Raw genomic sequence first — 27873 nt, 5'->3', positions numbered from 1 at the left:
CTTATTTAGCTTAAAAGGTAAATAGCTAACTGGGCAGAATGGAGGCTTTGGCAGGTGATAAGTTGTTGTGATAGGAGTTTGTCTTTGCAGAAATGGTCTTTAATAGGCGGCATCAGTAGCATTAAGTTGCCTGACACTTCGTTCTTGCGTGACTCCATTTTCCTGGCTTGTAGCTTTGCCAGACAATCTGCTAGAGCTAAAATACTGCTCTGTCCTTCACACTTCGTTGCTTTTGGAAAAATCAAGTTAAAAAGATTCAGCCATTTAAGCTGGGGGAGAAAGTTTAAAAAACAAACAAAACCCACTAGTTTTCCAGTATCGAAAAAACAGTTTGTGGCTTGGTAACCTTTGATTTTTGAGTGCTGGATGGCAGGTGACCAGTTACATATGTACTGAAGACGTGCTTTGTTCCATCCCTTTTGAAAATTGTCCAAATATAATGAAGTTCTAAGTATATGTGTTTCTCCCACAGTTTGTTAGGCACATGTTAGACCACCCTTCTTCATATCTTGTATGGTTACAAAAGTATTTTATACCAAGTGTTTCCTACTGGAGATACTAAAAGTACTATAAGCAAGAATACTTGGGATTCTAAAGGTAAAGAAATATTCTAAAAAACAAGAGTTCTTCAGCTGTAGTCTTTGATTAGGTTAGGATCTGATTAGTGTATACCTTCAGAGGTTCATTAGGGCTGCTTTGGGCAACTGAAGTGCATCCTGTCAACATTTAACCGTGTTCTTTAGGTAGTAAGAACTTCTTTTGATAGTTGATACTTTTGTATCATCTCTCTTTGTCTCTCTCTCTTTCTCTCTCTCTCTCTCTCTCACACACACACACACACACACATATACATATATTCCTGGTAAAATTAACCTCTCCTTTATGTGTATCTGAATGAGTCATTCTATCCACAACGCTCCTTGGAGAAAAATAGGTATACTTTGAATGCCTATACCTAGTAAGTTAAATCTTACCCTTTGCTACTTCTTCTTGTCTCTTTTAAAAAACAAATATATTTTTAAGAGCAAACTGTGCAAAGGATAGCTATACTTGAAAAATGGAGTTATAGGCTGTGCATTGTTTCATTTGAGTAGCTTTTTTCATGAAAAGTAGATTTGATTTAAGTGAAAAACTATCCCAGCTCTTAAGTGATTCCTTCCCTATAGCAATCTTTATGATAAAGCTTCAGTATACACTGGTGAGTTATTCTGTGTCTTTACTCATTGATGTGTGGAGCTTTAACTAAAATTTGAAAATTTGGTGGATTTTTAAGCAGAAAAGTTCAACAGTATTAGAATATAATTGCAGATCTCCAGAGAACTGACTGACAAATTCAGCTGTTATAACACCATATTGGAAACATTTTATGGTTATCAGTGGACAATTAAACGCAGAAGGAGGAAGCAAGAGAGCTGGAAATATTACTATCAAAATTGCATCTACTTGCCAGCAGGCTTCTGTTTATCACCCCACTTACCTTTAAACTAGATTTTTTTTACCCCTCTTTTTAAAGATGCCACTCACATCATTTGACTGTAAATATGCTCCTAAAAGTCATTCTTATGCTATGACCTCACAAATAATATGAATAACGGATTGTGCTTCATTTGCAAGAAGTAACATTGCAGTTTGGTAAGCCAGTCTTTCTTTTAAAGGACTATTTGAAGACTTCTACAACAGAGAAAATAACTATTCAAATACCATACAAGTCTGTAAATTTGCAAGCGTATTTTCACGTCTAAAAATTTGCCTCTAAAATACTGTTTTGATGATACGGAGGGTTACATTGTACCTGTGTAAAACAGAGAAAAGCAATCATCTTAAACAACTGGCTGAAAGAAGTTCGTGTTTACGTTTTGCCATGTGTTGCTCAGTAGACTTGAATCATTGTGGAAGCAAACCTGTAGGCCTCTTGACAAGTGAGGAATAATTTCCACTGTATTTATGTTCTTTAAATTTTTTTGTTTTATTTGTCATTTGTCTGTGTCTAACAGTGCGAGTGCTGTAATAGCGCGACCAGAAAGATGGGGAGTTCTGTCTCCTCATTGCTGAGGTTAAGCATCATTGCTTATTCTTGTAAAATGCTCAGTTATTCTGTAATTAATTTAAAGCTATTACAGAATACTGTTTTTAAGCTGTTTTTATCAGAGAAACTGCTTGCTTTTTTTCTTTTGATAATAAGAACAAAATGGAAGATCCAGCATAACTTCTGCCCCAAAGAGCTGTCAGCGGCAGGCAGTGTCTGCATCTGCCTGTGTCCTCAGTGGGGAAGGGCTGGCACTGAGGTTTTTCCCCACCATGCAAGATCATTTTGTTAGAGCAGAACTACTATTCTTGTCTGCAGCAACCAGAAGTGAGTTTTGTTTATTACTCGTGCCTTGGAAAACAAGTTACTGTGCTGACCACTTGCTGCTTTTCAGTTTCCTTATATCAGAAAATTAACAGTTACCTGTGTTCAAGAGAACTGGGCAAGTCACTTAGTCAAGTGAGGGGAACGGAGTGCTTCCTATGGAGAGGGACTGTAGAAATCGTTTTGCCTTTTTGGCACAATATTCTGATGTTTTTCCACTGAGAAGACATTTACCTTCTAAAAAAGCTACCAAACAGATTTCATCTGGAACTTTTTGCTCTCCAACAAGGTTTTTCAGGCTCAGTGAGGAGGGTTAACAAGATGAAAGACCTCACTGTCTCATTAGCTCCCTGTGCTGTCCCTCCAATCTCCTCAGACAGTATTTGGCCCTTGGCTATTTTTAGAGTACTGCTCACTTCTGTCTAAAGCCTGCTTTTGTTCTGGAGGTTTTTTCGTATCTGGGCAGAAATACTGCTTTCCTCCAAAGGAGTACATGGAACATAGAGATTGGGTAAGAGTCAGTGAGGGATTGATTCTCTCTTTAGGTCTACATTTCAGGTGATTTAAGGTGCTAAATATGTATTTCTGTACCTGGTTTATAGACACACACATCCTTCCATGAGACCTTTGAAGGACCTTATGGCTTTACATTCATGTTATTTTCCTATTTGAAAAATTATGTATGCTGAGAAATTCAGAAGTTTCCTGAATTTAGCTAAAACAGATGCATAGAGAAATTATTTTGAAAATAGTGTTTTGTTAAAAGTTTATGTTAATGCTACATGCTGTTTCAAAGCTGCTTTGCTGATTGAGTTGTCTTTTCTTAAGACAGAAATATTTTTTTACTTTAAATCATGTAGCACTTTTATACACAATATCTGAAATAATGGTATTTGCAAAATAGCAACAATATTCTACTCGTTTGTGCCTGAATTATGTCTTTTAGCCAACTTGTTCGCTTGTCTTTGTGGGATGTACAGGAGGAGCTGTAGTGCTTCACAGATTGCTTTTCACAGGGGATTCAAAATTCCATTGCTGTGAAAGCATTATACCAAATTTGCTCTGCTTTGTTCTGTATAATCTTTTTAAAAAGTTTTTACTAACAAAAATGTCTCTGTAGGTCTTTCTGTGCCAAAAATTCGATTTTTTTTCAAGTTTTTTTTCAATATTAAATTAAATTAGGTCTCCAATCTGCCCTGTAAAACTAGTGGGTGTTTTTTCTTCCTTCCTGAAACCTATGAGGTGGAGCTGTGGTATCTTATGCCTGGGGGACTAACTTTAAACCATATGGAAGTGCTGGGTTGAAAAATGGGTGTGTTAGTTTTATCGGGGTTTTGTGATTTTAGTGTGCCAGTAGCAGATGAAGGCTCATAGGAGTGGGTTTTCTATACCCTTGTAAACCCACAAGCGGATGGAAAGATGCTGGAAGTTATTGGTGGCCTAAGGAACATGAATGTATGGTACTATTTCCAATATGATTTTTTTATTTGATAGTATAAAAAAAAAAAAGGCATGCCTGACCAAATTGGCTTTTAAAGGAATGTTACTTTTCTATTTAAAACAGAAAGGGGAAAAAAACAACTAAAATAATTAATATCCACAAATGAAAGGGTATCTGGGGTATCTGCCATGGAAGAGGACAATAGTGTTAGAAAGGCACTGAGCACTTCCTTTTAGGAAGACAGAATAAAGTGCTCCAATACAAGTGAAAACCTCAAAATTATCATCTCAGTGAAAAATATTTTTCCTCTTCATTTGCTATTATATGCTATCTGATTGAAGGAACTGTTCCCCAGGGGGATTTTTGAGATATAAGCTATACCAATTTGCTTGGGTTTTTAAAGAGAGGCTATCTTTCTATTAATATCTTAAACCTCCGGAGCTGGTCTGTGTGTCCTTTGCTTTTAGCTTTTGTGTTTAGTTTTCTGCTGTTGCTGTGGTAAAGATGTTTTTTATTCCATTCCTAACCAGAAGGAAATAAGCTTTGTGTCATGTGGACAAGTCTCAAAACTCATAAATCAGAAAGCATAGTTTGAGCTACTCTAGCTGTTCAGGAAACAAAAATAACAAAAGCATAAAATAAATGGATGCATGTTTTCTTTCAAATTTCTTCAGAAATAAATAGTATAAGACACTATAGCATGTGGTGGTAAATGTTTGAAAGAAATTGTGAGAAATTAAGAAGCCTTCTCTATGTGTGTAGTAGGATGTAGTATCTCAGCTCTAAGCAGAGAAGCAATGGTGGCCATGAGTGTGTGTTCTGGTACTTAAAGGTTGTGTCTACATTAGTGTTTGAGCCCAGGTCAGGATGGTGCCTTTGGAGCAGTGCTTTGGTGTGTCTCCCAGAGGGGTCAGAGTTCAGCCTTTAGGTCAGTCTAAGCTGGGGTTTAAGTCCAAGAGTTTCTCTGCTGTGCTCCAGCCACTTAATGTACCTTTAGTCCACAGGATGAGCTGAGAGCTTGCCCAGAGTAAAACTCTGTTTCTGTCTTTAATCAGCTCTATGGGCCATGAGCGTGAATGCCAAATGTACTTTTTCAGTACATATGGTGTCAACCAGGACAGTAATAAATAAGTCACCTGGAATATATTATTCTGTTTAAACTTTTGTATGCTTTCTGGGTTGGATTCCTTTTTCATCACTTCTGGTTGTCTCATAGCTAGACAGGGATCACAATTTTTTTATTTCTTTTTGATCATTTAAATGTGGGGACATTGCAGTACAGTGCTTTATTTTAACATTTCAAGTGGTAAATTACTTAAATTATACTGATAAATGGCAAAATCATCTATATAACCATGTGAATGCATGGCTTAGTTTTTTTTATAAAAGCACTCAATTAAGTAGATGAGACATTCATATCTTCAAGCTTGTTAATGAATTTAATGGCCTAAACTTTCAAGCTGTTACTAGAAATATACCTACTACAATTTCAGTTAATTTGCAGATTAAATTACAGTTGTTTGCAGCTGCTGATTAGTCTTGTTGGTACACAGAGTGCATGTGGATGTCAAGAAAACTGTAAGAAAAATACTTTAGAAAATGAATCTAAATATTGAGTAAGCTGAGCACAGAAGTGGTTGCAGTTTGCCTCAGTATTTTTTCAGAGAAGTTTCTCTGCAATTTTACAGTTGAGTTTGCTTTTATAATATTTTGGATGTAAGAATCTACTGTCATCCAATTACACTGAAAAAATATAATTTATATTAGAAAGTCTTCCCTTGGCCATGTGTATGAATTGTATTTACAGTCTGCAGGAAGACTTAAAGACAAAAAGCTACAATAATGAAAAGACAGTTCTCCGTAAACTAAGTTCCTGGTTTAAGTTGCTGACCTAGGAAAGCAAGGAACCCACCAGAATTTTTATGTACCCAACAGAAACTAAAAATCAGGTTCATGTTGTCTCTACATAGATAGGCTTCTAAGCAGATGGCAGCATTGCTCCTTTCATTCAAATAAACATCTTTGTTGTGGTTTAATCTGGCAGGCAACTAAACACTGCACACGGCTGTTCACTCACTCCCGCCACAGTGGCGTTGGGTAGAGAATGGGGAAAAAAGGCAAAACTCATGGGTTGTTATAAGGACAGTTTTTTCCCTAGTCTTCCACTTGATGTACAAGACTTTCTTGTTGTGTTTGACAGCAGCATCTCATGGTCACTGCAGCCAAGGCTGCCTTTGGCCTTCAGGCCCTCAAGAAGCCTCTCCTCATCTGATGTGAGTACGAGATCCAGCAGAGCACCTCTCCTCTTCTGATGTTTTGGTTCGGTGCTGTGCAGTACTGTGGTGGGCTTAGAAGGAGCACCGGGGCCACACTGTGCAATGAAAGAGCAGGGAACATGGGGTAAATATTTGAGCAACGTAACTTAAGAGCTAGGTACATAATCATGGACACTGAAATGCTGAAGCTGAACACAAATTCAGGTCTAACCCCTCCAAGCTGCAGAACTTCCAGCAGGGCAGCCACTTTTGGATAGCTTATGAATCCCCAAGAGCTGAGGTGGCTCCACGTGGTACAAATTAGATGTTTCCAGGAGGATGTTTCTGGTGTGCTATCTCTTTGAAGGGTTTGGATTGTTTTGTTTCCCCTTTTTTCGGCCTCTCTTTTTTTTTTTTTTCCCCACCTGTCTGAGAACATTCTCTGGAGTTGCAGTAGAGAAATCTGGAGTCTTGCGGTGCCCCAGCTTTTATCAGTGGACCTAAATTTTCTTTGGTGTCTCTTACCCTATGTTCCCGCTGCACCTGGTGTTACTTGTGTTACCTGAGTTTTCTCTTGTCAAGGATAACCCAGCTTGTCCTATGATACCGGTCTGGTCTTTGTATGTCTTGCTGGAAGGAAGGGGAGGGAAGTGACCCTCAGCACACATAGTCTGGCTGCCCCTGATTTGTACATGTATGAAACTAAGGAGCATTGCAGTCAAGTATGTTCTTTGGAAGGACAGTTATCTGTAAAAAATATTTTATCAAAAGCAGTGAGTTATTAAAAGCTGTTCCCAACAAAAATAGCTTTCTCTAGATGCTATTGACATTGCATCGAAGTATGAAAGAAAGGAGGCGAAATGGCATGTTCCTCTCAGTAGAAAAGAGGTCAACAACAGTGACATAAGTGTCTGCAGGACTTGAAAGTTTTCCTTCACTCTACCGATTAAAATTTGTTTGATATTTGCTGTCACCTTCTGCAGTTTTAGCGTTGCCAGATTTTTAATACTAAAAACAACCCGTCAGACCTTTACCATCTCCTGTGTTCATTAGGTTTTCCTTCCAGCTCCTCATACAGATTTAACCTTCTTCACTGCTCATAAAGGAAGAAATATGAGCTTTAAGCTGATGCTTTATTTCCAGAAGCTGAGGGCACAAGTATCATTTATTCAGTGAATATTAGGGTGTAATGCCTATGACGTCCATATTGCTTATCAGGGAATGTCTTTGTATTTCCAGCAACTGAAAAATAAATGTGTTTTTCTGAGCTTGGAATCCCTTCTCCATTTTATCCCTTTTTAGTTTTTACATGGCTGGATGTCTTTGCAGAGACAGGTTTCTCTTGTGAGGATGAGGAAGAATTTGAATTAGAAAAGGAAAGAAGATACAGTAAGAAAGAAAGGTACAAGTTTTAGAGAAACTAATAGAAAAGATATGAAGAGCCAAGGATGGTAGATGTAAGCAAACAGTTCTGGAGGAGGCAAAGGGGAGAGAACACAGCAAAATCAAGTCCTGAAGACAACAGACAGGAAAATATGCTCTTGTAAATCAAAATTTTGTATTTTAGGAGTAAAACACCTTGTACAGCAGAGTGTCCTGGTTTCAGCTGGGATAGGGTTAATTTTCTTCCTAGTAGCTGCTATAGTGCTATGTTTTGGATTTAGTATGAGAACAGTGTTGATAATCCAGGGATGTCTTGTTTGTTGTTGAGCAGTGCTTATACAGTGCTTATACAGTGCTTATACAGTGTCCTCATACCACCCTTCCAGTGAGTAGGCTGAGGGAGTACAAAAAGTTGAGAAGGAGGCACAGCTGACCCCAACTGACCAAAGGGACATTCCATGTCATATGACATCATGCTCAGTGTATAAAGGTGAGATAAGATGGAAGGAGGAGACATCCAAAGTTATGACATTTGTCTTCCCAAGTCACCTTTCTGCATGATGGAACTGTGCTGTCCTGAGATGGCTAAACAGCTGCCTGCCCATGGGAAATAGTGAATGAATCCCTTGTTTTGCTTTGCTTACATGTGTGACTTTTCCTTATTAAACTGTCTTTATCTCACCCCATGAGTTTTCTCACTTTTACCCTTCTGAGTCTGTCCCCCATTTCATTGGGGAGCAGCGAGCAAGTGGCTGTGTGGTGCTTGGTTTCTGGCTGGGTTTAAACAATGACACAGAGTCAACGCTGGAGTTACTCTCTGTTGTGGTACACCCTTTCTGTGAGTCGTGCAACCCTTTCAGTGGTAATGGGATGAGTGCATTTTCAATTAGATGTGTTTTTCAGTGGCTCCCAAGCTGGAGTAAGAGAAGTTTCTGAATCATACACTTAATGTCTTAAGAGTTTGAGTAGTGCCCATCTTAGATATTCTCTGTCATTTAGTCCCACTGGTAGTATTTTAAAGCCCTGTAATCGATCAGTCTTCCTATTACCTGAAACCACTATTCTAGATGAAAATGCCATAGCATCTTTCTAAAAATAAAAACGTGAATAAATAATTCCCGTGGACTGGTTGAGGCTTTTATGCTCCCTGTATTCCTGATTGCTTCTTTTCTCCCTTCAATATCATCTATCATCTTCCTTATTTCCTTACTCTTCAGAGTTGTCAGCTGTTTCCATTACATAAGAGAGGTAATTTTAAGGTCTGTTGAAAGGACAATTGATAAAACCCTACTGTCAACTCTATTGTGCCATCAAAATGGCTTCCTTCTTAAAGTCACAGTCGTTACCATATATGTGTATATTTATGTATGTCTCAATTGTTCTTTCCATCTAGAATCATAAGACATGGGAAGGGGAAGACTGAAACCCATTATTTCCTGGGCATCATGGACATAAAGCTATCTTCCATGCATAAAAAAAATAAAATAACAATATCTGTAAGAAGAAATTTTAGGTGATTGGTGTCTTGTATATGTGATGCAAATAAAGCATTTTCAAGGGAATAGTTTTTTATAGAGAAACTGCCAGATACTAATACCAAGAGATCAACTTTTAATATATAGAGTTGTAGTTTCTTCTTATGTTAACCAACTATTTAAAAAAAGCAGGGGGGGAAGGAACTGAGGAACTCTCTCCAAAACCCAGGCATCGCTTCTGAGGGATACACCTGGGTCAGGTGGAAGGATCTGTGCTGCTCTTGACCTGTTTTGCCCTGAGACTTCATCAGTGAATTTTGTAGAAAACTGACTGTATATTCTTATTAAAATGTATTTCACATGCTTATCTGGAATATAATCTTATATATTCTTTGTGTATATCTTTAATGCTTAAGAATAAATTGAATACTGAGAAAATGAGGGGATTTAAGAAAGGTATGTTGCATGATTAAGCAAGCTTTGTGCTTGCAGCTTCATTTGGGAAGCATGCATTACTTGAGTTTTCTTTTAGTATGATTCTTGATGGTGACATATTTTTCTTATTTATGTAGTAAATTAAGAGATTAAACAACAATGCTGACAGCCATTTACCCTAGGTTTCTTTATAACTTGTAGAGTAATGGAAATTATGATGCATGACTAGCTCTCAAAAATGTCACTGTCCATGCTGCAATGGGAAGGATATAAACGTGGAATAAACTAGTTTTCAGAGAGTGATACAGCCCTTAGAAGGACATAGCAATTTTTTTTCAAGTCCCCTTTTGATTCAAAAAATGAAAAGCAGCTGCTTTTGCCATCTAGAGTTTGCAGTAAGAAAGTCAGTTTTGCAAGAGACTAAGGATTGTCTGACACGTGGCTTGTCATGGGTAGAAATTTAGGGCAAATAACAGATTAATGCTGTTGTTTTGGCATAACTTACTGTTCCATAATGAAATTGGTTGCATGAAATACAGATTAGAGCTGGTCTTTGACACATTGCCCTCAAACTCTTGTGTTTAAAACTTTGAGTTCAACAAACATGAGTTTGAATGGGAGTTCTATATCAGAAAAACATGGAAAATTCTTCAGTAAAGCTTTTCAAACATTATATAATTCTCTGAAATTCCAGTTTTCCAGTTATTGAACTAGGCTTACAATTCATGTTGAAATTGAGAAACAATTTTTATTTGTGTGTATATATATATATCTGTGTATATATATATATCTCCTTGCTATATTCTTGCGTATAATTCTACAGATCTCTTTTTCTTCTTCCTCTTTGTCAGAGATGTATCCTGAATTTTTTCTTTCTTCTTGATAACATAGTTTTACTGTGTTGAAATTCCTAACGTGCAGAGAAAGAAGAATGGGATTTTGCTGTGCAGGGGGATGTTGCGATACTCAACCCGGTTCCATACCCATTTACAAGAATATCAGACCTCTCAAAATTACTGAAATATGACTGAGAAAAAATAAGTCTAACTAGATCTGTTGTGTGTTCAGAGGTTCATAAATCAGTAGGTAAACAAAGGTATGTTTATTCAGCTGTCGAAGAAGGTCCTTGTTCAAAGAATCCAGCCACATGTCTGTTACTAATATACATAGCACAAGGCAGAGATGTAAAGTCTGCTTCAGGAGAGGTCACGAAAGGACATTGTTCACTTTATGTATAATGCTGCTTATAGATTCCGAAATAATTTGAGCTGCTAACTGATGAGTTATTGCAAAGACCTAATATGATATCTGCATTTTGGAAAGCCTCAGATCATTAACTGAATAAGACAAAAAAAGTCACAGGAGAGAACTGCGAGTGTGTAAACTTTCACACATTGGGACTATTAACTAGAGCTAAAATTAACCAAGGTGCTGGTTCACATTTAGAGCAGGAGACTGAAATGGTCTTGTATTTCTCTACATTTCCTACAAGGAGCAAGTGCACAGCTTGTGCATGTTTGCTCGTCTTCCTGGAGGCTTTCAGAAAGTGAACTGAGCAATCTGAAAGTTCTCTGGCCCAACCAAGCAAACCTTGGCACAGAATTAATGCAAAAAGCAACTAGCTTCATTATACTGTGGGCTGCCTTAGTGTGTGTGTGTCACAGAGGCACCCCAAAATGACCCCAAGCAAATGTAAGCTTCAACCAGCTTTAACTCAGAACCAAAACCCATGCAAGCAGAGAGGTAATCCAAAATCAATAAACACTCCAGCAGCACTTGATAAGCTGCAGGTTCAATATACCAGTTGAGGATATTATTACTGTACAACCACACAAGAATGATGATCCACAGCATGTGTGCACTTGCAAAAAGAGACCTCTCTCACTCAAGAGTACCCAGAAGAAGTAATTGCTTGCCTGGGGGGAGGAAGGGCTTGGTCAAGGGTGTGTCCAGAAGAAAATAATCACTCACCGAGGAGAAGGTGAGGGCACTCAATCCTGGCAAGTCTCCTTGAATGGCTTCCCTGATCTAAGGGGAGGGGGGCTCTGTTCGCAGTCCTGCTGCTCTGAGAAGACCACTCAGAGAGTCTTTGGCAAGGGTCCCCTCCATTTTATAGGCTGGTCGGATCTGGCTGCAGTCTTTACAAATGAGATCCAGAAGCTTCTCTTGGCCTGGGCACCTCCTTGGCTGAGGATCCTGTCTGTTGACTGAGGGTCATGCCCCTCCTGCTCTCCCAGGAGTCACCTGGGGTGGGGATGTGATGGTCTGCATGGATCAAGGTGCATACATGAGGACAACCACAGTAGGACACAAAAGTGCTAAAGAGCCATCAGCTGTTATATTGAAAGCTCTGGACCTTACTGGGGTGTGTGCAACTGCCACAGCAGGTTAACCTCAATGCAGCTCTTTAAGGTGTAGCTGGGCCATTCCCGCAGTCCTAAAGTGTTGCAGTTACACGTGTTATATCCATGGCACCTGTCCTAAGAGCTGGCTCTGCTCTCTGGTGTGCAAGGTCAATGCTTACTTGCTCTCCAAAGGCTGCTTGTGGCCCGCTCACACCTGCAGCAGCAGAATGTGTGGGAGTACACTGCTGTCTGTTGTTGTATGGTCAGTGATGGTGATCTTGTCCTTATAAACTTCAGTATTATCAGTAGTGCATAGGATTTTTTTCATAAATCTTACATGGCAGGTACTATAGCTGAAGTTCAAGGGGACTGACTGGTTTTTATTGGTTTCTCCCAGGATGGTTCTTTCTGAAGATATCTTATTTGCTTCTATTGTTCCTAAACTACTTGAATAAATTGTTTCTCAGTAACATATCAAATGTAAACAGCAGCTAATTCTTTTAATCGTCTTCCCTTTTTCTAAGTGATTTTTTTTTTCAAAAGTCTACCTGTATGGATGCGGTGTTGCTTTTTTTGCCAAGTTTCTTTAGCATTTGGCTATAAGTGAGGTGTTTTCCACTTTAACTATCAGCTAAATCTAATCAATTTTACATTAAGAATAATCTAAGTTTTTATATTTCTATAGATTTTTTTTAATCATTCCATAGCTGAACAGTGGTTTTTTGAACTTGTGTGAGACACTTCAACGTGCTTCTGTGGTATCTTCACGTTTCCCTGCACAATATGGAGGACTCAAATCATTGCTAAAAAGCATGTAAACTGCACAAGACTGCTTTTGTCACAAAGTGGTCATTTATACTGTCTGTGTTTTTGTTAAACCATGTCAGATGGGAAGTTTGAAAATGCTTTGAAATACAGCCTGGTTAGAGTGACCATCTGCCTTCAGCTTATTTTACTGTCTGCTGTGAAAATAGCTAGAAGTTGTTTAGATGCAATAATTTAATATTATCCAGTCCAGGTGTGTCTGTATGTGCAGTTAATATAACTTGAATTGCACATGACCATGTATATTAAGCTTGTATCTATTAATGGACATAGTAATAATTCAACTGAGACCAGGAAGAGGAGTGTCTTTGGAAAAGTGAAAAATAACATAAACTTCTCTTATACTGTTTGTCAGTTACAAATTTGAAAGCTAGTCTGTCTTGATATATAAAGAATTCATTAAAAATTAAGAAGTCAATACAACTTTTTCTTATGGGTTTTCCTACTTCAGTACTATGTGGCTTAGCTGTGTAAGTTTATGTGACCTTAGGTTCTAACAGTTCTAATACTTCAGGGGAAGGATAGAGGCAATTAAGAGTTGCTAAAACTAGGAAAGTGCTGTTAAAATAAATCTTTATTTTCTCATTTTACTTTAACAATAAATTGGCTTCACTTCTACTTTCCATAAGAAGTGGGCTGGTATCTGCAAAATTAACTGAGAATCTAAAGATGCTTCTTTTTTCTAGTTTAAACAGGAGCCAAATGTTTGGGACCATAAGGTAGGTTGTCAGGCATAAGAGAGTTTACCTCATTCTCCTTCTCTCCTTAAATGTTCTAATAAATATTAAGGTAAATATGGGAATTGCTGGTATTATTACATTTCTCTTTTCCGACTTACCATCTGTAATGATTTAGTGAATCTACGTATAGCTTAGAGTTCTGGGTAAAGTAATGAAATTGATTTCCCAATGTATTTGAAGTCTTTCCGCAGTCATTGCCTTTTATCATTGCAGAGCCATTAACTAATAGTTTCCATCCCAGGACAATGGAGTGGCTAGAACATGAGGGAAAATATTTTTCTATAATAGATCTGCAAGAAACTCATGTCTACAACAGCTGGATATTGTAGAAGCAGAGTGTAGAAATCAAATATTTGTTACTATCATTTTAGGAGGAGTGAGGGCTGATAAGTGATGAGAGGCGTTCACATAATCAGAGAGAAAGAACAGAGAGGTGCTCTCTAGGAGAGGATTCTTGTTTAGCTGTGAGACCAGCTGAAGAAGAAAGTGTAAAGTATTGAAAACCAACACGTCAGTTTGGAGAAGAGTCCATATGCAGCAGGGAGGGGAGGATCCTGGCACCCTTCAAGGACCCTGACATTAAGCCTAAGGGGTGATCTAGACTGGTAAGAAGAAGAAATTAGGTGAACATTAGATTTGTCTTTTATCTAGCTCTGCTTTTCTTGTGCTTCTGCAATAAAGATGAGTTTGTCTCAGAATCAAGAACAGGTGTTTTGTTTGCTTTAATTGGCATATCACTGTTAAGTGAATTGTAAAATCAGTATTGCTGTGGTCAGAGTTGGAGGAAAGAGTATGTGTAAGCCACCTGGAAGTCAGAAAAGCCCTGGGCAAGTCCTGGAAGCCTATAGCAGCATTGCATGTGATGAAAGAGGAGGAGAGGCTGTGCTGATGAGATCCCAGCCTAACCCCAACCTGGGAAAATGGGAGCTGGCTATTGACCCCATCTGAGGGACCTCCCTGAAGAACTCTTGATATGTAGTGCTACCCCTTGAGATGGCTGGCTGTGGGACTGTTCAAAACTATCTCACAAGTAGGAGTGGAGAATTTTCAGAACCATGCACAAAGGGCAGCGACCTGATGCTGGCTCTGTAGCCCAGCTGGGAGAGGTGCTGTTGCGTGAAATGTTTTATTTAGGTGTTACGTAGATCCAAAAAATGCCAAGAGTACAATTTAAGTTTGAAGAAATGAAGGTTGCAAGAAACTAGGATAATGGGAAATGAGCTGGGAGTTCTTGACTTGATCTACTTACCTGTTGTGCCACCTTGTAGAATCGGCAGCTCCAGCTTGGTTCCCATGATTGCCAGAGAGAGAGGGGGACAACTGGAAACCTGAGTGGATTTCAAAAAAACTGAGCTCTCAGTGTTTACTCACAAGGGGAGAAATAGGAAAAACATTTCTCTCTGTCTTCGACTTAAGAACGCTCGTGCCACACACAGTAGGCAGCTCCTTCCTCTAGGGCGATCTGAATTCAATTAAGAAACTGTAAGCATCAGATTGTTTTGGAGTTATTTCTGTTTCTCCGCAGGAGCAATTAACAGTACCAGGCTCCAGTATCCTGCTCCCACTCACACAGGAGATACAGCTCCCCCGGCACTGAGTGCATGTTTAAGCACTTATTCTTACCACCGCTACCCCATTTCGGCAGACTGTAGACACTAATGTTTTGCGTCTGTGACTTTGAAGGAATGGAGAGGGGTAAGAAAGATGTAATGCAGAAGTTCAGAGTGAAGGAAACTAGTAACATACTGCTTCAGTTTATGTATCAGTGAAAAAACTAAGTCTGAAGAATAGCCTAGGATGGCCCTCAGGTAATTTAGGCAGCATGTTTTCCTTTAGTCAGGCTGAATGCTTCAATGCAATTTATAAGCTACTAAAGAATTTTGGTTTTTTTCCTCAGCAAGATGTATGGTTATCTAAACATTTTTTGAGAATAAGGAAACCAAGAAGTAAATCAACAACTGTGTACAAAGGTTATTAATCCTTCATTCTGTGCCACTACTGAGATAGTTCTCAGGACATTAGCAGAAATGCTGTAAGGCAACATTGTTCCAATCAGGAAAACAGGAGATATATTACAACCCTCTCATTTCCCTAATGAATTCTAAAAGTACTTTAAACTTCACATAATAACTAATGTGCATTCATCTTGACCCTTACAAGTGTGTAATGAGTGCTAAACAGCAGTGTAGATCAACAATTAAAATGGCGTATGCTAAAAATGTTGGTAGAAGAGAGACAGTGCTGCTTCTTACTGCAGGGGAGGAAAAAAAACTGTAGGAATTAAAATGGATAGATCTTCCCATTTGTAAGCAGTTTATTCATCATTTGCAATCCAAATAGGTTCTTCCATTGGAAAAAAATAAAGTCAGATTTTGTAGAAAACTTGAACTTATTTCAGAAGTACGTTACATCAAGCTGATTGTGAAGAATTGTCCCTGCATTGTTATCATGGTTTAGCCCCAGCTGGCAGCTAGAGCCATATGGTCACTCACTCATCCCTCCCTCACCCCTGTTGGGATGGGGAAGACAAGTGGGAAAATAAAAGGCAAAACTCATGGGTTGGGATAAAAACAGTTAAATAGTGCAGAAAAAGGGAAAATATAACAACCATAATAACAATGGAAGAGTGTACAAAATGAAGGATACTCACAAACTCAGAAAAATTATGTCCAGACTGCACCTGAGCAGCAATCCCCTGAGTACCGATCATCAACATCCTTGCATCAAACCACTAATCCTGGAACAGCAGAAATCCAGAGAGCAGGTTGTGCTCAAACATGATCACATGGCACCACCGGTCCAAAGAACAAAAAGCACCCCAGTCACTCAAGCAGTGAGTTCCTCCCCTCAGCCAGCCCCCCAGTTTATATTCAGCATGATCTTACATGGTATCAAATATTGCTTTGGCTAGTTTGGATCAGCTGCCCTGGCTCTGCCCCAGCCAATTCCAAGACATTGTCAGCTTTCTGTGAAAATTATCTCTATCTTGGCCAACTGAGCACATTCCACCTCTTCTTCTGTACCATTTGTGTCGTGCTCGGGTCTTACACTTACCAATATGTTCCAGTTAATCACTAGCAGTTTTTCTACAAATAGATATGGATATGCATGCGCAGGTATTATTCCCGTAGTCCATCTTATCTCTTTCAAATGCTCATTGAGTTCATTTAGTCCATGACCTTGGGTTCCATCTGTCATAACAGTCCCTCAGAGCAGGGAGGATGTGGTGTGATGTTAGAGTGTTGCTGTGGAGCATGCACAGTTTGGAGAGGCTCTGCAAAGTGATTTTATTCCCAAAGTCATGCAGAGGGGAGCATCTGTTTTTTCTTCCAGTAATGCCTCTACCTAGCATGTCAGACATTGCTCCTGTCCCTGCACTAGTGTGGCTATCTCATTCTCAGGTAGCAACTAGAAAGAGAACAACTTATTACCATCTTAGTTTTTGTTAAACGTTTGAAGTACTGTTACTCTCTCAGTAGTCATTTGGGGCCCAGAGAAATACCTTTTAGTACATTCCTCTTGTGTATCCACATTACTTGGTAATTGTACTTTATATGAGCCTATGTCTGATACTGCTACATAGATAAGACCAGGTTCAGTAGCAACCTGTTATTCTGGATTTATAATAGACGTGAAGCATCTTTTCCTTCATATGTCTTCTTCATTAGAGGTGTGGGAAGGGCTGCAGCTGAACAATACAGTCAATCTGGATTTTGGACAGCACCATCAAAATATTTGCAACTGCACAACAGAAAGTGCAGATCAAGTACAAACGGCCTTTGCTAGTTCAAATTTGTTCTAGAAGTATTGACAGAAAAAAAATGTAGAGCAGGCTATAGATAGGATCAAGTACTGATAGTCAGCAGAGCTGCAATCTGCTGCATGCAGTAGTCTGTCGTATCTTAGCTACTATGAAAACAACAGGTACGGTGAATTCTCTGTGGTGTGATTTGATTTGGCAGATAGGTTGGCATATGCCAGTTTGATCCAGGTTGAACTTCTGTTGCTCCATGACCTAGTATTGTAGAGATCCAAATTTAATGAACGGAGACCCGCTTTTTTAGGCAGCTCAATAGTGTTGCATAGTTAAAGATGGTTAGTGTTCTGTTTTTGGCATTTTGCTTGTATTGGTATGCTGTATATATAATTTACACAAACCCTATAAAACTGTTGTAAAAGTCATGTAGTTCTGTCAGATACTCTTACTGCTTTAGTTCAGTTTTTTCTTTTTCATAAATCGAGCCTTGACATCACTTTCCTCTGTATCTCATGGAAACATAGCAATTTCTAGCCCAGATTTCTAACAAATTTAAGTTCAACATTTCTTCTACCAACGGGTGACTTCCAGCCTTGGTGTCACTTCATCTTGTATTTTACTGACTTTTCTAAAACATCTTGAAGCACACTGGAATGTCTGAAGAAAAATGTGGACTTAAAATACAAATTTTTAATACTGATAAATTACTTCCTGGATTCTTTGTAGCTTCATATTTTATTACTGTTGTATCTCCAAGACAAAGTCTTCCCAAATTGATTTTACTGCATGAAAAAAGATTTATTGTATAAAATTTCTACCAATAAATAAATAAGCTGACAGGGCTGGGAATTCAGGGAAGGAGGAGGTGGGAGGATGGGAAGTGCCAAGAAGGCATCTATTGCTGTTAGGAGTGCTGGACTTTTCTCATTTAAAAAAAAAAAAAAAAAAAGAAGTAGTAAAGCAGTGTAATATTCCAGGAAAACGTTATAAGATGCAGAGAAGTAAATCTCACAACTGATGGCCAGACAGGGCGATCGCTCTCCTGTGTTTGGAGCAGTACCATAGCATCACAACAGCTGCACAATAAGGTGATACTCACTGAGAGCTCGCTAGAAAGACAGTGGACTTGCTGTGCTAGGAGGTTTCACTGGCTTTCCACACCATTAGGCAGGCAGAGCCAATGAACTGATGGAGTAAAGGGGGAAAGGGGGTTTGTTACCACCATGGGTCTAAAGGCGTCCCTATGGTCCCAGGTCCTGAACAGCGTCCTGCTGGTTCTCTGTCATGATCTGTGATCCTTTGTTGGGGAGATCTCAATGATGTCCAGTCAGGAACCATCTTCCATGCTTCTTCACCCCCCTCACTCCCATGGGTCAAGGCAAATCTCCACCTTTGTTTCGCAACCCAGGCTTAGCTGCGCAGGCTTGAAAAATCCTCGCTTCGCCTGCCAGAACCTGTCTGCGCTGGCATCGCCTCGCGTCCAGGGGTCTCTTTCTGGTCTGTTGGGTGACCTCAAGACCCTTGGTGAACTTCTGGGCGTGCTCTTCTTCGTTGGCCTTTGTAACAGGGAGGAGGTGGGGGGCAAGTTTGGCTGAAGCAGCAGGTGAAAATCCATCTTCTGAACAGCAGCTGTTGTCCCCAGGTTGGAGAGACCTGTGTAACACAGTTCCCTTTAGGAGGTGGGGGCAAGTTTGGCTGAGGCAGCAGATGAAGTCCACACAGCAGCTATGGTTACCAGTAGCCCCCAGGTCAGAGAGACCTGTGCAACACAGTTCTTCTCCTCAGGCTTCTCTCCGAATCATTTTCCAATTCTTTCTATCAGGTCATCTGTTCCCTGATGGCAATGGTCAGGCAAATACTGTTCATCAGACCAACTCTTGCAGTGCTCCAGTGGAGATGACAGTTTTACCAGTATCCATACAGAGCTGGTGATGTGCTTTGTGTTATTTTTGTAATATTTTATGATGAAACTGAGCTAGTCTTAGTTAATATTCTTGTGAGCACAGCCATTATTCAGTGAGCAAACATCCTAGAAGAATGTTAGTTTTGGCTATTTGCAATTTAATCTCAATAATTTGTTGAAAAAATGACAGAGTGTAATAGAAGTTAGTAAAAATCAGAGTTAAAAGCTTTGACAAAATGGTCTTAGCTTTCAGTATGACTTGGTATAGCCCATAACATATATATTAACTTAAATATTAAAGTAGTTTGTGAATATCTAACTTTAAAAGCCATACATAAGTAATGGAATACCTACTTCAAGCCTCCTTCCTTAGCACAGCCAGTGTGTTATGAGCTAAATTGTATCTTTAGTTGTTAAGATGCCCAATGATGCTTCTTGAAGAATGGTCATTGGATGATACTGACAAATCTGGCCAGGTTGACAGGACAGGTGAATTCCAAGCATTACTTTGCAGCACTGGGTCTTTAAACTGTAGTTGTACTCCCTTGTATTGGCACAGGGGTACCTCCACACACACAGTATGCACCTGTGAGAAAAATGTTTGACCTTTCTCAGAGAAATAAGATACTTTTTCTAACTCCTTATTTTGATGTAGCTTTGAATTTTATAAATTGCCCATACATCTTACATTTTTTTCCCAGTTTCCATCTTACTTTTTTTTATTACATGCTACCATTTTTAAAACAACAGCTCATATTTAGTTCTCTGGTGATTAAACTTAGTCTCAGATAGTGATGAAGAGTAATGTTCTGTCTCCTGCAGCGCTTCATGTAACAGAAATTCGTTTGAGTTACACCATTTTTAAGAGACTTTTGCAAACTGAATCCAGGCAGAGTTGCAGTACTGTAACTGTTAGGCACTGGTGAAGGAAGGCTTGAAGTTTCCTTTGCTTGACTGCTGTTCCTTGGTATCTCATATTATGGCCTCCAAAAGCTCCCCAAAATCTCCACAGAGCGATAAGTCTACCATCTGATGTTTGCTATCAGAATTAGTGATATCTGTAAGTAGAAGGAACTGGAGAGATAACTTGATTCAAACAACAAAGGCCTGGATTGCCTTTAAAAATATTAACATGTTGATGCACATGTATTTTTTGTTTGAATATTGACTTGTTCCCCTCTTGAGGGCTTATTCAAATTCGGTTGTCTAGAAGGAGGCTGAGGTTATTCAGGAAAGGTGAATAGATTGTTGTGGTTTTGTTTGTTTACAATAAGATTAAGAGAGTGCATCTCTGCATTTTCCATTATGAGAGTGTCAAGTAACAGTCTAGCATTCCATATATTGAAAGGTATATTTAATTTGCTGTTGTCTTCTGCAAATCAATTTTTATGTGATATAAAACTGCTGCTGTTGTATTTGCGTTTTGAAGAAATAGTCAATATTGTATTTTGTAAGCATTGTCTTGTAACAGCTAAGTGGATTATTTTTTAAACAACTTAAAGTTAATAAAATAACAATACTTTAGAGGCATAGTTTACTTATCCATGATTTAGTTATGTAAGTAAAACTGTAGATTCAATTTTTTAGTTTTGCATTATCCAGTTCAATTATTATCTCAATTATTATCTCTTTCTAATTAGTTCAGTGCAGAGAAAATAAGGTCAGTGCACAGTTTTTCATTATAAAGCTTTTTTGCTACACTGTTTGTTTTTGAAATATCCCAAGCAAATGTTTAATTGTTAAGAAATAACTATTTTCAATGAGTTGGGGTAATTTTTTTGTTATTTAACTTTACCATTGGTATAAATATCAGGAAAATGCCTTGCCAAATGGATGATTTTAGCAAAATTTACAAAATTGACACATTGTAGTAACTTCTGCATTTATTTTAAATTTTCTATGGTATCCTGACTTTAAAACTTTCAATTTAGATATACAGTGAGTCTTTACTTCAGAGAACTATAAGGCTGTTGTTAAAATAGTTTTGCAAGTTTCCAGAATATTTTCTCACTGTTAGAACAGTGTACAAGTGTGCAGAATTTAATTAGATCTCACTTTACCGTTGTGTGAGTTAAAATATGTTTTGGAGCTGTCAGTTGGAATCGGTGGATTTCTGCGAAGACGTTTTTGTGAAGAGCATTCAAAACATGCTGTTCATCCAACTGCAGGGTGTCCTTCTGCACGCCGGGGCTGTGCAATAAACATTCTCTGTGCATTTTTCTATGTATTAGATTTCTGGATCATCCTTTAATCCTGCAGACAACATTGGATGAGTCCATGAGGAAACGTGTGAGGTGTCTGGCATTTGTTCCTACAGCACTAAACATTGTTGGGTTTGTCATAGCATGAGAGTAAAGTGAAAACACACACTTCAGCTTGCCAGTGTGGAGTTGGTGCTGTTTGTTGCTCTAAGTCAGGGGTATCAAACTCATTTTCACCAAGGGACACGTCAGCCTCGCGGTTGCCTTCAAAGGGTCGAATGTAATTTTAGGGCTGTATAAATTTAAGTACTTCTACATTTATACAGTCCTAAAATTACATTCGGCCCTTTGAAGGCAACCGCGAGGCTGCTGTGGCCCCCAGTGAAAACAAGTTTGACACTCCTGCTCTAAAAGCTGTGTGCTTGGCAGCATGCAGTGCCAGACCCAGAGAGGAGCATTAGGACAGAAAATTCAATGTTCCTGCACAGTTGCATGAGATGAATTGCCAGATGGTAGACACCTGAGTTTTGCAGGCCTGCTGCGCACAATTGCTCACTATTTTATCAAGCGTATGTGAAAGATGTCGCCATGTATCCCATGTTAAGAAAATGTAACTGCAAAACTTGGAACATCTCCCTGAAAATTTAATCTTGTCTGTCCTATGTAATGTTTAGATGCCCACAACACTGATTTTCCATCTGTGTGTTCTCAGATCTCACATCCTTTAATCTTATTACCCAAGTACTGGGCTGACATCTTCAAATTTGGCTGAAGAATAGTTTTCCTGGTTTACCAGCTCTAATTCATAATAACTGAAGGGTGTTGCCACAGAACCCATTTATCTAAATAAATTGTTCTCATAGTCATTTCCTACGGAAGGGAGTCAAATTCCTGTTGCATTACCAAACTCAGCATCGCCCTTCTCTCTGGTACAGAAGGATTTACAGAAAGCTGTGGGCTGGTGCTGCGTGTGGACGCTGGGACAGACCTTCCACATGGGACTGCAGAGGTGTCCCTGGGGCAGCGCAGGTGGTGCTGCTGGGCCGTGGTGCTGTTGGAAGGCAGCAAACTGTTCCAAAACGCCTTTTTGAAACCATTGCCTTCCAAACTGCTTGTGGCTGCTATGGGAGCATTCTCATTAGAGAGCAACTTGACTGTATTTGGTACCAAATTTAAGTCCTGATTTATGATGTCAGTGCTGTAAGCTGATTGCTTGTAAAAGACTAAACACATTTAGTCTGGACACTCTACTTTGTTACTGTGCCAATTTTAGGAGCTATTGAAAAAAGCAGGTCAATAGTAATTTAGAAGATTACTTGTTATCAGAGTAGAGATGGGGATTTGTGGGTATTTGGTGTTTAAAATATACATGAAAATTTATTTAAATACTTGCTGTAATTTTCTTTTTCAGGTTTAAAACTAGGTTTGGAAAAGGTTTAGGTTTGCTTTGTTCTAAGCAAGGGTTATGTTGCCCTTTGAGTTCCTTTGCTTGTTAGATGTTTCAGTTTTAATGTAGCACTGTCTATCTTAAAAGGGTGCCATTGCAATGCAAAGTAGACCAGAGACAGTATGGTTTTCAATTAATAGAAAAAAATGTTTTTTCCAACATCATTTATTTTCAGCTAACTATAAATTAAGGTCTTAGGATAACAGAAGCAACAAACACTGAACTTTTTTTCACTGCTTTGTTCTCTGTGGCTCTTTCAGTGAACTGAATTAGAATTGAAATAATAAGAATAAAGTTTTCATTTGACCTATAGTTGTGCTTTGCAATCATATTTTAGTGATCATTTTAACAGATCAAGAGCTGAGTAGATTTTTATTTTCAATAATTTTTCCTGTGCTATTTACCATATACTGTGCACTGTTGCAACTTTGGAATGTGTTCTGTTTCTGTCTCTTCATTTGGAATACCACTAAGTGTATTCCTCACTAGCATTCTGTACATTAAATTTTCCTTAAAATAACTCTTACACATGTATAATTATGAGGTTTTTTAAATTTTAATATCATTATTGTTTACATTTATAGTTTATTTAAATATCTTGGAAATGCATTTAAATATTTTTTCAATGTAGTTCTCTTTTAGAAAGGTTTCTTCATCACATGGACTGATGGGCCTCCTTGTACTGGGTATTAGAAAGGAAAAATATTTAGTACAAAGGCAAAGGAAATAAGAATTGTACAAGTTTTTTCACAGGTTTGTCAGATATTTAAAGTTCTAAATTAAGTATTTTTGAAAGTTTCATTGTTTGTTTATGAGGTTAAATATATTAAGTTATTATCCATATGTTTGTTTTTTAATAGCAGTCAAGCAAAATTCCTTTTAATAATGCAAAACAGGCTAATGGAAGCCTGCAACATACTGCTGAATCATTTTCTCTAAATATCAGGAAGGAATCCTGTATGTGCTTAACATTTCCATTCAAAAATGTTATGCAGTATGGCTCTGAAACTGGAAACAAGAAGGAATGGGCACAAAATAATGAGAATAATATACATTTTTAATTGATTGTTATGTTTATAGATAAGCCGCCATGGGGATATACTGCTTTCTCTGAAGACATAAATGATTAATGGGATGTTATTTTTCTTTTCTGAATTTGCAAATAGAAGATGCAGCACTACATTACTGATGTTGTTCCTCCATGTTTCCAACAGACTTAGCTTTGCATTTGATCACCTAATACTCATTTAGATGTTTTTGGAATAGCTATGAAGCTGCATTTACAATACACCAATAGTGAAAGGTGTTTATGTCTTAATAAGAACAAAACTCATATTCTCAAGAAAGTTTTTGTTTCTTCTAGCAGGGGACTAATGCCTAGCTGTGTTTTCTTTTTTGGTTTTGTTTTTTCCCCCCATGAGTGAGGAAGTTTTCATATCTAGATTGAAGAGGGCTGTCATTCTAGCCTTCCCAAAAGAGCAAAATCTAACAGAACAGATCACATTCAGTCTCTTTCATTTCCAACAGTACTGTTTAATACAACTGAGTGAGGGATGAAAATATGTCAGGACTGTCCCTTAAAGTTTTCTGGCAAGTCTTTTTGTAGACTGGAACTCCATTCTTTAACTAACTAGTTACACTGTTTCAGGGCCCTGTATTTTGTTGATTGTTCTCACTGAAATCTAGTTGCTATGGAGCAGATTTAAATAAAAAAGTGGCTTTGCATAAATTAGTAATTTTGCTAGTCTTTGTCGTAGCTATTCAGTAGATGAACTGTTCCTAGCTTTTAAAAAATAACCAACTGGCAGTGAAATACTGTTTCTTCACAGCCCTTTTTTCTGTGGAATCTTTGCTATAGATCTTGATCCCAGCAAACTCACAGTATCTGGGCTGGCTCTAAAAACCTGCTTGTCCTGCCACATTCTTTAATACATCATCTGCAGTTGTGTGTATGCATTTCATATATGTAAATCATAGCTGCTAGATTGTTAATGTTATTTTTCAGTTGGTAAATACCATCATTTTCCATAGGTGCAGTGTTACAAATGGAGGAGAACAAATGTTTTCAGCTGTGAACATTGTGATATAGATTCTGGCCATGTCTTTACTATCTTTACTTCTCAGTTAGCACTATATGTATACTTCTTATCCACTGCTTGTTAAAAAATGCACAAGTTTTTTCTGCTTTTGCTGAGTAAGACTCTTTCGGCTTTCTTTACTTCCCAATTATCTTTTCTCCAGCTAATAGTATCATTAATAGCTAAAATAGGGCTGTATCTCTGAAGGCTGAAATCACCGTGAAGCGAGCAAGTGACACTGAACGCTCCACACATTTGTATAGCTTTTAATGGAAATGCGCTAAGATTTCTTCTAACTGGGCCTTTTTAGTCTGAGTGCTTCCTCATCCAAACTGCTAATGTAGGCTGCATGGAAATCAGTGTTATGCCTGAGAAACTGCTTTTTATCGTGTATTAGGCTGCATTTAGTGCCCTGTAACTCTCTCAGCAGGCCACATTCGAGTTTCAATAGCAAAATGCTTTCACCTCATCCCATTTTTCCTTGTTAGGAATTTACACCCCACACTGAATCCCAGGGCTCAGCTTTCCTTCCCTGGAGTATTAATCCTACCACCCTATGCTGAACAGAAAATCCACCTGCCGTTACTGTGAGGAAGCACTCAGTAAAGCAGCAGCAGTCAATCTTTTGGTCCCACTGGTGCAGCAGAAAGGAAAAATGGGGTAACACAGTGCTGCTCGCTTCCCCTTTTGACTTAGACTCCTCTCCTGACCTCACACCCCATCTTGTCCATCTCCCTGGAAAGCTGAGAAAGGGGATGTCAGGTGTCACTCAGGCAGCCTATGAATCAAGTAGTCTGGGCTCCTGAGAATTAATGTTTCTGGGAAAGTGGTAATAAGAATGTCTGTATGAATAAAAATTGATTTCTATTTCAGTGTTGCTTACAAGCTCACAAGTTTGTATTTATTTCTTTTGGATAAACCTAGTTCAAGTCAGTATTTATTAAAGATCTTTCTTGGTATATGCTACTTTTCTATACTCTCAGTATTGTTAAATTTCTGGTTTTTGCTAAAAGATAAAAGATCATTGTATAAATTTTTCATGATTGCAAATGAATGTTTTCTTCTCTTCATGAAACTTCACCTAGCAAGGAAAAGGATAGTTATTTAAGAGATACTCCCTTTGCCTATATTACTCTGCTTGAAATTTGATCAAATGATCAAGGAAGGATTTTGAAGGTATTTCTGCAGCTCATTATGAATTCTATGCAATGCAATGTCTCAACTTTATTTTTGTCTCAGAAGTATATGTCTGATATAAAATTCCCTTTTGGCAAGGAAAAAAGATTTTAGGATTCCACAGATCCAAATTCTTTTGCTTATGGCTGTGTCCCAGTTGAAGTGTTAGAATTTCCTTGGAGATCTTTCACAACCAGGATCATGGCTCTTTCGGCAGGGTATGGTGCAAATCAGCTTCCTGTTTAAACTGGTTAATTCTCTGGAGATACTAAGAAATGTGTTGTTCAGCCTGGTAGTACTAATCCAAAGAGACATAAAAGGGAAGAACAAGACCCCTATGTTTGGAAGCATGAAAATGTAGAAGCCGGTGTAGTGAGATTTGCTTTATCAGTTAAGGTTTTATTTTTATAAAAAGGCAGAAACTTGGATATTTCAAAATCATATAACAGCATATAATGTATTTTTGTAATCTCTTGTTCACACAATGGATTTATTTCTTTTGGGATGTGAGAGAAAAGTAAATCAACTAATTATTTTCAAACAGCCTCATACTTCGATTTTATTCCTTGTTCAGAAGAATGGGAGAAATAAAATTAACAGTACTTTGTTCTTTGCACCTACAGCTGACAGTAAGTAACAGCAATTAAAAATCAATTGCATGAACTGACTACTGTTCATTCATTTAAAAGCAAGTGCTGTATTTTTTGTTTAGACCTGAAAACCAGTTGAGTCCTTTAGCCCCATTTTTTTCTCCTGTTAAATAGTGGTCTGTGATAATAAGCAATGAGATACCTCAATTCATGGACATTATCTCTGTCTGCCCTTCCAGGGGTCACAAGCGCAAACTGGATGAAGATGATGCTGCCAGTGAATCCAGTAAAGAATCTAGCAATGAAGATGAGGAAGGAAGCAGTTCTGAAGCAGATGAAATGGCAGCAGCGCTTGAAGCTGAATTGAATGACTTCATGTGACGTTCACGCAGAAGACGGAGTTTGTAATTATACTTTATTTCTCATAAACAAATCGGACTTCAGATGAGTCCCTATGTCAGTACTCAATGTGTTTCCAAAATGTGTGTGTATATTTTGCAAAGCAACACAAGAGGTGATACATTATTTTACAAAATTGGAAATAGATGTTTTTAAGGTGTTTTACTAAAGGAAAATATACTTTTTTAAGCAAAAAAAGTATTAAATGGGACTTGGTGTGCTATGCCAAAGACATGTTAGGAGCTCTTCAGAACCTTCATTTACAGGACAGTGATAGAAAAATTGTGATTAAACATAGAGCAACTTTTGCAGTCTGTGGCTTATGGGTAAAGGTCTTCAAAAAAAAGGAGGAGATGAAGATAGGATTGTCTGGGTGGTACAGCAGGAACCTGATGAACTGGTCATCCTTTTCCACAAATAAATGCTATCAAATATAGAAGGATTTTTAAAATAAAAAAGAACAATTTATATTTGTATAGAAACAGAGAACATGATATGCAAGCTTTGTGAACTCTGCACTTGACCCATCTGTCATTTGCTTCTAAGAGAATACATAATGATCAAAACTCATGTTCTTAAGTTACTTTGTGGAATAGTTGGGTTCTTTAGGGACATCGTTTAGATTTTAAACTTTCCTTCTCTGTAACCGGAAATTTAGCACAGCATACTGAGTGATCCTGTACTGCCGTAAGAAGCATATTCACCCATTCGTGTTGTCTTGGAAAGAACAAGTGCTACTTCAGTCTAGATAGGATGTAATTTCTTTGACGAGAGATCTGATGTAAAGTTTTTGTATATTCTATTTCATATTTGACCCACAAAACAGATTTTCTTTCATTTAATAAAAATCCATTTTGTACACTTTGTTTCTCCTTCCTGTTCATTTGCTTTCATCAAATCTAAGGCACCTTTCCGTATTATCTTTCCTTTACTCTGAATGAAAATAATGAAACACATTGAAAGCAACTGCAAAATTGTAGATTCAGGCAGGTAACTGAGGAAGAGGAGAGGAGAGAAACACTGGCTCAGAAGATTCCCTTTTCTTTGGTATGTGAACTCTTACATTCTGACAT

General features: G+C 38.2%; 2 protein-coding genes across 2 annotated transcripts in view; one reads left to right on the top strand and one right to left on the bottom strand.

Annotated features, from left to right (window-relative positions):
* Nucleotides 1-27664, top strand: part of CTDP1 (CTD phosphatase subunit 1) — a 109128-nt gene extending 81464 nt beyond the window's left edge. Inside the window, exon 13 of the mRNA XM_082044727.1 lies at nt 26641-27664. Within this exon, the coding sequence (XP_081900853.1) occupies nt 26641-26782 (142 nt within the window). The 3' untranslated portion in view covers nt 26783-27664. The remainder of the gene's footprint in view (nt 1-26640) is intronic.
* SLC66A2 (solute carrier family 66 member 2) overlaps nt 1-27873 on the bottom strand; it is a 559480-nt gene that overhangs the window by 362882 nt on the left and 168725 nt on the right. The window lies entirely within an intron of this gene.

The sequence above is a fragment of the Streptopelia decaocto genome (genome assembly GCF_964273445.1).
Source record: "Streptopelia decaocto genome assembly, chromosome: 2".
In the NCBI taxonomy this organism is placed as follows: domain Eukaryota; kingdom Metazoa; phylum Chordata; class Aves; order Columbiformes; family Columbidae; genus Streptopelia; species Streptopelia decaocto.
Note: the sequence above shows the minus strand (reverse complement) of the source record. Positions and strands in the feature narration are given on the sequence as shown.